The sequence below is a fragment of the Marmota marmota genome, unplaced genomic scaffold (genome assembly GCF_001458135.2).
Source record: "Marmota marmota marmota unplaced genomic scaffold, marMar, whole genome shotgun sequence".
Lineage (NCBI taxonomy): Eukaryota > Metazoa > Chordata > Mammalia > Rodentia > Sciuridae > Marmota > Marmota marmota.
This window is the reverse complement of record NW_026000222.1, coordinates 5511116-5521713: the sequence shown is the minus strand read 5'-3', so window position 1 is coordinate 5521713 and position 10598 is coordinate 5511116. Positions and strand designations below refer to the sequence as shown.

At 46.8% G+C, this 10598-nt stretch overlaps 1 protein-coding gene across 1 annotated transcript in view; it reads right to left on the bottom strand.

Annotated features, from left to right (window-relative positions):
* Nucleotides 1–474: 474 nt before the first annotated feature.
* The window catches only part of Sdr42e1 (short chain dehydrogenase/reductase family 42E, member 1), a 10222-nt gene continuing 98 nt past the window's right edge, over nt 475–10598 (bottom strand). The window contains exons 1-3 of the mRNA XM_015496021.2: nt 10574–10598; nt 3889–3982; nt 475–3439 (exon numbers count right to left, since the gene is read on the bottom strand). The exon at nt 10574–10598 is cut by the window's right edge and continues 98 nt beyond it. Coding sequence (XP_015351507.1) covers nt 2329–3439; nt 3889–3956 — 1179 coding nt within the window. The 5' untranslated portion in view covers nt 3957–3982; nt 10574–10598 and the 3' untranslated portion in view covers nt 475–2328. The remainder of the gene's footprint in view (nt 3440–3888; nt 3983–10573) is intronic.

Below are 10598 nucleotides of genomic sequence, written 5' to 3'. Positions count from 1 at the left end.
GAGTAGACGATGATGTCAGTGCTGTAGAATGCCCAGGCGGGTCGCAGGCTAGGTGTTAGGGTTTTGATATGAGGTGTCCCCCAGAAGCTCATGTGTGAGACAATGCAAGAAAGTTTAGAGGTGAAATGATTGAGTTATGGGAGTTTTAATCCAATCACTGTGTTAATCCTCTGACAGGGATTAACCAGGTGGTGACTGCAGGGTGGTAGGGTGTGGCTGGAGGAGGTGGGTCACTGAGGGTGAGCCTTTGGTGAGTGGACAACTCTCTCTGCTTTCTGATTGCCATGTCCTGAGCTGCTGTCCTCTGTCATGCCCTTCGCCACATGTTCTGCCTCCTCTTGGGCCCAGGGCAATGAAGTTGGCTGTCTGTGAACTGAGACCTCTGAAACCATGAACCTTGATGAACTTTTCCTCCTCCAATTGTTCTTGTCAGGTCTCTTGGTCACAGCAATAAAATAAGCTAAAACACCAGGCTGACAACAGGCCAGAACTTTATAAACACTGAGCATGAACTTTACAAACACCGATCATGAATTTCACTTATGTAATTAATGAGGGGAAACTCCCCAAACCAACCAATGAGGGCCTCACTCTCCTCCGAGTGCTTGGTCTGAGAAAACTGAGACGCACCTCTGACTCTTTTGAAGGGTGTCACGGAAAGCATGTTTTGAAAGTTGGTGCTGCCTCTCAAAGACAATGGGAATGCTCTCCTGGGCTTGCCTGTGAATCAGCACCCCGTCCTGTGGAGGTGCTGTTCACTCGAGCCTGTGACTGTGCAGAGAGGGCAGAGAAACCTGCCCCAGGGCGCCCTGAGCCTTAGACATGCTGTGGTGTTCACTGAAGTTTCTCAAGACTAAAGCAAGCACTTCCTTGTGATATAAGACTCAAGCAACATGATCCTGGAAACAATGATGACCACCACCTCACATCTATGCTGCAATTTATTAACAGTACTTTCACCACATGTTATTTTAGGCTCATAGCAAACCCTGTGAGGTGTGGGGGGTTGGTTTATAAAAGGGCAATGCGTGGTCTCATCTCCAAGTTCTAAATGGCTCGGATACTTGGTTAAGGCCATACAACATTCCCAGTGCAGGTCTTCTGACACTAAGTCCAAGGCTTCCTCCAAATCCTTTGGGCAGCATTCCCCAAAGGCTGTTCATCTGTTTGTATTCTTAACCACTCCCAGAGGAAGTCTAGTATAACTGTCCACAGTGATGGAAACTCCCGGGCTTTAGTACTGTCCCTCCTGGGGGCGAGAGCCTGGCACAGGGAGACTCTGTCCGCTTCCTACTCTGGTTCCTAGGCAACCATATAACTTGAACATCTTCCACGGTGGTCCCCATGGGTGGACAGAGAAGGCTGACATTGTTCCTCCTTGAACATGGCCTTCAGAGAGCCAAAGTTCTCCCCAGTGAGAAAGCCATTGGTTGAATCATGCTACACTAAGCCATGCTATATTTTAGAATTAAAGATAGCATCATCAGCTTGATCATCTTCCTTAATCATCAGATTTTGAGCTGTTTGCTAAACTTCAGTCTATCCCGGGAGGCCAGAACTGTATAAACACTGAGCATATACTGCTGCAGGCTCTGAATGCACACCCACAGACATTCCAGAAAGTTCACTAACAATAGCCCTCTAGAGATGACATTCTGAGAAAGAAAACTCTCATAAGGAATGTTCAGTATCAACTCTATAAAAATAATGGCTTATGTGTGTGTTTTGTATCTTTGTTTAATTTAATCCTTAAAAGAATCCAGTGAGGCAGGATAGAAGTCTGCTAGTCTAAACACCCACATGACCACGTGGGCACAAAGGGGCAGTGCCCTGACTCGGCTGTGCTGGCTGCTGCCTCCCTGTAGCAGTGGCCATCCTAAGGGGAAGTCTGTTAAGATTCTGGCCTATTTTGGTATTTTTCACTTTTTTCAAGTCCGTGAGTGTTTTGCATTCCCACATCAGTCAGAATTTTAGTCTATTTCAGGTAACTGCAGAAAGTATGAAACAGAAGGAAGTGCATGTTTGGCCTTTGATGTACTCCAGTATAACATTCCCAGCCATGCCGCCTCTCTCTGCGGCTCCAGGCCTTGCACTGCACCCATCTAGGATGCAGGGACACCAGAAGCCACACTCCTAGCTCACCTCTGCCTCTTCTCTTCTCTCAGCAGCATCAGTGTGAGGAGGATGGAAATATTTAGTCCAAGACCCTGTTCTCAAATCATAATCTGAAGCGCCCAAACCTGGCCAAAGAGAACACTGCACATCCCCAAACCAGTTCCCGAACCCATCCCACCACGTGTGAGCCGCTCTGTGTTTCCGGCTCTCCCTTCACGCTGACAGAGTCAGAGAGGGCAGCCAGGTGAGCATGGACATAACCAAGAGGAAGGCCAGCAGACCACCCCAAATAAGACACTCGGAGTCTCTGCTTCCAGGACTTTTGCCATGACCCCGGGCCTTAAACCACTCCACCACTTCCTGTAGGTCAAAGGGCTGGGGCTCATAACCCAGCTCTCGCCTGGCTTTCTCTAAGCTAAAGTAATGAGTGACACCAGTTTTATACACTTCAGTGCAGGTGAGGAAGGGCTGGAAGTTGTACAATCGACCCAAGATGAAGTGGATCAGCTCTGTCAGGAAAGCAAAGCAGTAGATGAGGGTCAATGGCAGGCGGGTAGAGGGGAAGGTGTAGCCCAGACCCTCAACCAGGGGTCGGAAGAACTCGAAGTTGTTCACAGGTTGGCCATCTGAGATGAAGTAGGACTGCCCAGAGGCAATGTGGCCCTTGTCAGCCTTCAGTGCCTCTGAGGCCAGAATGTGGGCCTGCACCAAGTTATCCACGTGGACGAACTCCACTAGGCTCCTGGGGTCCCCGTACACAAACCTGAACAGGCCCCTCTCAATGTAACTCACTATCCTGGGAAGGTGCCTTTGCTCTCCAGGCCCATAAATGCCGGCTGGCCTCAAAGCACAGGTTCTTAGGACACCATCGACTCTTTCCAGGATGGAACCGTTTGCCTCCAGCACCTTCTTCTCTGCAATAGATTTGGTTCGAGAGTAGTGATCAGGGTGCAGGTGAAGAGGCAGGTATGGCAGAGACTCGTCCCCATTTCTGATGACTTGACCTCCGAAGACAACATTGAAGGTGCTGGTGTAAACGAATCTAGGCACCCCTCTCCTCTGGCAGGCACGGAGGAGGTTGTCGGTTCCACCCACGTTGACTTCTTCGATCAGGGTTTGGTTTAGCTGTTCGCGCCCTGACATACCGTAAGAAGCAACATGGAACACACACACCACATCCACGCCCTGGAAGGCTTTCTCCACCTCAGAGAGGTGGCGGATGTCTCCACATATGAACCTGATTCCTTCTGGAATGTCTTGAGCAGGCCTATGGATGTCAAACAGAATCACATGGACTCCCTTCTGGTTCAGAGCACAGCCGAGGCTGAAATGAGAAGAATTAAGAGTTAGATCAAGTCCTCCTTGTGCTGTATCAGTCAAGGTGGCCGATCCAAGTCTTCTTGACTCATCCTGAGTGCCTCACTTTCACACGTTCTTTGTTATTTCTTATTTATTTAAAATTTAAAAAGTGAGAATCCTCTCATCTACTCAAATTACAATGACACAGCTGTGAAAGAATAGCTATTTCTTAAATTGTTTTTGGTGATGTCATGCTCCTCCATTTACTGGCTTTATAAAGAATTTTTCCTGAAACGGGACATGCCTATGGTTCTCAATTTCAACGTCCAGCAATAGACAATTGGTTCATTTCTGGTTTAACACACGTGAATGGCCAAAAGTCTACACAGTGTTAATGTCAGAATCGAAAGCCACACTGTTTTCAACAAGTACCAGTAAGGTAATTCAACACACATATTTTGTACATGAACTGACCGAAAGCCAAAATAGCCACTCCCTCCTGTAATGAGGACAGTTTCCTCTGGAGATCTCCGGGAGTCCATATGTGGCAGTCAAAAGGTAACTGGACCTAAAAGAATAAGTATGAAAATTATTATGACCCAAATGCAAATACGGTTCACCCTAGAGTTAAAAGAACAAAAAGGGGCTGGGCCTGTACTCCGTGGTAGAGTGCCTGCCTAGTATGCTCAAGGCTCTGGGTTTGATCCTCAGCACTGAAACAAATAAACAAAACCAGAAAACCTAACAGGCAGTATAATCTAGTAGCGTGAGACTCTCAAATCTGGGTGCTAGTCACAGGTTTGTGACAATAGCCACCCCCTCTCTCCACATTTTGGCTTCAAATTTCTTTACATAGAACATGGGACAGTAACATCTGCCCGCCTACCTGACAAGGCCAATATGAAGGAGAAAGAGGATAACACACTGGGGGTGCTTTGAGGTCCACAAAGCACTTTTCAAATGAAAGGCATGATGTTAATTCTTGGGAAAGGTTAGAGTCTTTTTGAAAAGAATTCATTCAAATTTGGAAGGAAGAAGCACTTCTCCCCCATGCACCAGAAAATCAAAAGATAGAACTCTAAAGAAAGCTTCCAGACATCTTTTGTTTACAATGGCATACTGCTGGAAGGTTTGCTTAATACGGCTTTAGTCCTACATTTATTTAAAAAAATGAGGAAAAAACCTCCTTTATGTAGCAAAGTACATTCCCACTCAGAAATCCTGAAAGTGCTTCAGTGCTCAATGCCTTTGGGGTCCTGCTTTTCTTTCCCCCTCATCTATGTCCCCTGAAAAATCCTCTCAAGACTCTAAGACTCCCTTTTGGCAAAAACAAAAAAGGAGCTACCCAACTCCTTCCACATAGGGAGGGAACAGAACCGGAGGCACATAGTCCTCAAAGGCTCTGGGAATAAACGCTGAACACACGTGCACACTCCAAAGTCAGAGGCATGGCAAGCAACCAAGGGCCCAATCCCTGCCCAGTCCCAGTGGGGATGTCCATAACTGCAGCCACTGCACCTGTAAGTGTCCTTGAACAAGGAACTTAAATAAATTTCTCAAGCTGACCTGGAGTCATAACCACTAGAAGGCTGGCCCCAGAAGTCCATGACCTAACCCGGAAAACATGGACTTTGAATGAGGACATATCCAGTTGTGTGGCCTTGGACCAGTTAGTGAACTCTGAGCCTGCTGCTTTATCCAGATGTACAGCTGAGGATAAGCTTCCAGGGTTACGAGATCTGAATGAGGTGATGGACAAAATGCCCCCTCAAAACACCTGGCAAGTCTGACTCAGCATGAGTGTTCTACAGAGGCCATTTCTCAGATTTCCTTTTCTTCAAGCTCTAAATTTTGTGGATTTGACATCTATGACATTCCCATACACCATGATCAGATCTCTCAAATGCACAGAGTTATGAAGTTTCACAAGTTCTTCTGGAGACCTGTCAGAGTATCTCAGATTGCCCATGAGGCTAATCAGATCATTCATGCAGCATCAGTTGGTGTGACACTGAAGACAGGGTTCACTGAGTGGCAGTTTCAGTAGCTTGAGGGTATGCAGAAAAAGAGAGAAGAAATATTAGGGAAACTGAGCAAAGTGGTGTGGAGGATGGTGTTTGGGCCACAAATTTCCACTCGCATTTGCCACAGTTTTAAGAAAGTTCATAGATTAACGCCCCAGCCCACCACTGGTATACCCAACAGTCCACTGCCTGCCTGTCTGCCTGCCCCAGCCCACCACTGGTATACCCAACAGTCCACTGCCCGCCTTTCTGCCTGCCCTAGCCCACCACTGTTGTACCCAACAGTCCACTGCCTGCCTGCCTGCCTGCCTCAGCCCACCTCTGGTATGTTCAACAGTCCACTGCCCACCCGATTCCTTGCTGCTGCAGCCCTGGGCCTCACATGCCAGGGAACCCCTCTGCCTCTGAGCCATACTGTTTCCCATTTCTGAGTGCAGAATGCTCCAATTTGGATTCTGAGTACCAATAAAACCAAATGTAGTCAATTCTGCTATTAACAGAGTCACATGACTTCATTACACATGCTATTACTGAGATTTCAATCCAGACTTCCGACTTTCACCTCCATGATCTGGGCCCAGCTGCCCTTCCTCCACCGAGGTACTCTGTGCTCCAACCCCATGGACTCTCTTTCCTCTCCTTAAGGATGCCAAGCTCAGTAGTGCTTCCTGTTCTCACCTTAGTGTGACACACAGCTCTTCCAGGTCCTTGCCTGGCTGCAGCTTTCTTGATACTAAGGTCTGCTCAAGTGTCACTTCCTCAAGGAGGCTCCTGGTCATGCCATCTAACAGAGGTCCCCCTTGCTGTAAATGCTGCTATTTCCTTCACGGCACGTTTCACTATAGAGAAATATACTGCTCTCCTTCCCATGGAATGTAAGTTCCATGAGAACAGAGGCCTGTCTTTTCCACTGGGATGTCCCTCCCAGAGCCTAGAAGATGCTCAACAAATATTTTCTGAATTTATGGATGATTCTGAACACCATAAATTACATCCAGTAGAGTAAAACTATACAAATTATGAGCACAAATTACGCAAGGCCCTGCAGTGTCCAACAGTCATTGTTAAGTGTATCATTTAATGTTGCCGTTTTCATTTAACCTCCTAAAAAGTACAGTTATGAAATGAAAAAGACACAAGGCTCAATAAAATAGGGGTCCTGAAATTAATGGAGAGAGGCTTTTGTAAACATCTGAAAGACAAGGTGTTAGGGTTAGGACGAGGCACAGGGAAGGCTGTGTTGGGCAACCAGTAGATGGGTACAAACTGAAGCCAGCACCAAGCTGTACTCCAGGGTGGAAGAACAGCCTTGGGTCAACCCTAGAGACAGCTCTGCGTCCCCTTTTGGGGATCTGAACCCTATTCTGTAGGTTGAGGGCAGGGAACAGTAGGATCACCTTGGTCCTCCACTGAGGAATGAGCCTTTCCTTCAGGAGGGAGAGGCTGGAAACAGGCTGGTGAAGACCTAACTTGGAGTGTTCACAGTGAGGACTAACCATGGGTGAAAGGTGACAGGTGGCAAGGCACTGAATGACACTGTGACAGGCAGAGGCTGGGAGAAGCCAGAGGAAGGTGACAGGGTTAAATGGAACATAAGGTTTTGGGAAAGCTGTATCTGGCTAACAGGATGTCAAATAAGTTACAGATATTATTAATGTCTCTACACGAATTCCACCATAAGGGATCCAGAAATGGATAAGGCTTCTAAGAATCCAGTTTTTAAAATTCCAACAAAAATACTTCTAATCACTTGTTGTTTTTAAAATTACTCATTCCAGCCCAGCTACAGACCACAGGTCAATCATGGCTTATGTGTATGTTAAGCAAGTCAAGAATGTGCAATTACAGATTATTAATGGTTCAGAAATTTGCCAGGTCTATTGATGCTTCTCCTCATTATCTTCCAACTAGTTCCAGAATGATCTGAAGCAAGAACTTGCATAACTGACCTGATTAGGAGGGTCAGAAGAGAAAGGTGAGACAAGTGCAGGAATTTAGCAAGACAGACAGCAGGAAAAGCAGCTTATCCTCTAGATCAGTGACACTTTCTCGGGTTACCAGCCCTCATGGAACCATAGGGAGCCACCTCCTCCTTCCTGGTTCTCACATCCACAAGCAAAAACAATCTCAGCAAACATGTTTTTCAGATCCCCTAAAGTCTCATGAATGACAAGCCAGAGGGGAGAAAAAGAGTGTCCATAGTTTTTATTCAGCCAGTTTTATTAATTAGTTTTCATCTGATTCTTTCTAGGGCCATGCACTCAGACCTGCCTTTTAATGGCAACTGCTTGAAGGCTTTTCCAAAATGTGGCTTTGTTCAGTAATTGCTTTCCTGTTGGGGTGGGGGAGGGTCACTTTTGACCTCAGCTGTCATTTTAGCAGAAACAGGTTAAAGTTAAGCACATGATCAAGAAAAAGGAATCTTAATTACAAACAAGGAAAAAATGAAATTTAAAATTTGCCTGCCTGACCTTTTGATAATGCCAAGGCAAAGTGAGGGTAATAAAGTTGACATCTCACAGGGAAGTTAGGAGAAGAAACTAATAAAAGATGACCGTGAGTACTTTAGATTTACAAAGACCTAATTAAATGCTAAGGATCAGTAGTAAGAACCTTGGATTATGTGCACGGTTCTTCGGTCCTGGTGCATCTCTGTGCATTCAGAGCACAATGCTTGGTGGAACAGCGCTTGCCTAGCACATGTGAGGCACTGGGATTGATCCTCAGTACCACATAATAAATGAATAAAATAAATGTATTGTGTTCATCTACGACTGAAAAAAAAAAAATAAAAAAAAGCACAATGCTCTCACTCCTAGCTCAGAGCCATGTAGAAACCGAGGCACCATTAGCCCTTCAGCAGTAGGATGGATCAGAGGGAAGTTGACCAGTTCATAAAAACAAAACGTATTATACTCACTGTAACGAAGATAAAAACACCTCCAGGTGGTGTGACCCTGTGATTAGGTGTCTTAAATTTTTGCACAGACCTGTGTTCATGTGTGTTGAGACCTGGAAAACATGTTGAAGCTACAGGGTTTATGAGATGGAGCTGTTCAGACTCCATGCAGGAGGTGAAATTCATCTATTTGTGTTTAATGTGCAATTACAGATTATTAATGCTTCAGAAATTTGCCAGATCTATTGATGCTTCTCTTCATTACCTTCCAACTAGTTCCAGAATGATCTGAAGCAAGAACTTATATAACTGACCTGATTAGGAGGTCAGAAGAGAAAGGTGAGGAAAGTGCAGGAATTTAGCAAGACGGACAGCAGGAAAACCTTGGATTAGGTTCTTCGGTCCTGGTGCATCTCTGTGCATTCAGGAACACAATGCTTGGGGCATTGCCACCAAAGCAACGAAGACACAGTAGATTAAGGATAGAAACCAGATACAGATGAAAGGGAATGGGAAGTATAACACCTAAAAGGCCAAACATATTTGGGAGGCAATTTAACTGACAGCACAGCATTAAGAGAAAAATTGGTGTACTCATGACATGTGGTATTTGTGCACACCACTCTGAATGTAAGTGAGGGTGGCCGGGCAGCTCTCTTTAATTCATGGTCATCACCTTATACCTATATCAAATCTTCTTGTACAGCTAGCTATGTGAACCTCTTTACTCAGATAACTTTTGCACAAAAGGTTCTTGCCATTCTTCACAAAGCTGATGAGAAAAGGAGGTACATAATTTTATAACCGATGTTTCCCAAACTTCCATTCAAGCTCCATGTGAGCACAGAAGCACTTTTTCAGGGGTATCTGTGGGGACAGGGAATATATGGCAGACTGTAGACCCAGTAATGTAAATGGGATGAACCAGCAGGCTTTCCACATGTCCCCATCTGCCACATCTGCAAGAGAGAGCAAGTACAGAGAAGTCCTCCCCCAAGGTCAGTGTGTCTGCCACTTTAACACATCTAAGTAGTATAGCCTGCCATTCACTTAGGCACTTACTGTGCTAGGCCTGTGCTACACTCTTGTCCACAAATGATTTCACTTGATGCCCATAACAACCCTCTAAGATGAGTACTAATTTGTGGATCCCATTTTACAGATGAGAAATTGGAGGCTCAGAGATACAGAGTGACTTCAAGTCCCACCCTAGTAAACGGTAGAACAGGGCTCCACATACCATTGGAACCCAGGTGCATCTGACTGCCTGGTTCATGTCACAACCAAAGCAACAGCTGGGGCTGGGCAGAGCCCTGACCTGAAGCTTTGGGGACAGAGTCCCTGCTGACCTGAGTCCGTATGTGTTTTCACAGTGAGGGCATTCTACAACACCTCAGGAGCCCTGCAATTCCTGGAGGGGAAAGAAAGAGCTGCCCATCTCCTCCCATGAGGCAGAGACTAGTGATGCAGGGTTGAGATTCCTAGGTTGGAAATCTTGGCTCTTCCACCAGCTCCCGGTGTGACCCCGGGCAACTCATTATACCTCTTTGATTAAAAACAACAGCAACCATGGCTACATTTTTAATTCATGGTGGGCTAGGTGCTTTAGAGGGCCACAATTTATGCTTGAGGACAATCTGGAGATAGTTCTAGTATTAGCACCAGCTTTTCAGAGATAAACTTCGTTCAGAGATAACCTTCAGCTCATCGGTGGAGGATCTTGCCCACAAATCACACAGGTCCTAAGAGGTGAGGATCCAGGGCTTGCAGCAGGGTCTGGCCGAGGTGCAAGGCCTCACATTAGGGTTGGGAGGAGGCCCTGCTCACCTGGGGCATCATCTGACCTCTATAAGGCCTGCCCTACCTGCCCGGTACTATGACTCGCCTGCTAGGTTTTACTTGACTCCAACACTTTTTTTTTTTTTTACAGTAAGTAACTCAGGTTAAACGGGAACCTCACACTGCCTCCTTAGATGGGGACTCCGATCATCTGGCAGAGAGAAGGCAAGGCTTCCCCCAAAGTGCGATGAAACGGGAGGACGGGGCAGAGTCGGGCTAGGCAAGGTAGGGAGTCCTGGGCGTGGTCGCCGCGGAGGCCCAGGCGACACTGTGAAGCCGAGCCAGCCGCTTCTGGAATCAGAACCAGAGGAGGGCCGCGCCCCTCGCCCCCGGGGCTCTGCCCACCCGGCCCAGGCCGGATCCCCGAGGGCCGCCCTCCCGACCCTGGCCCACTCACCGCGGCGGCGGACAGCTGCGCGGCG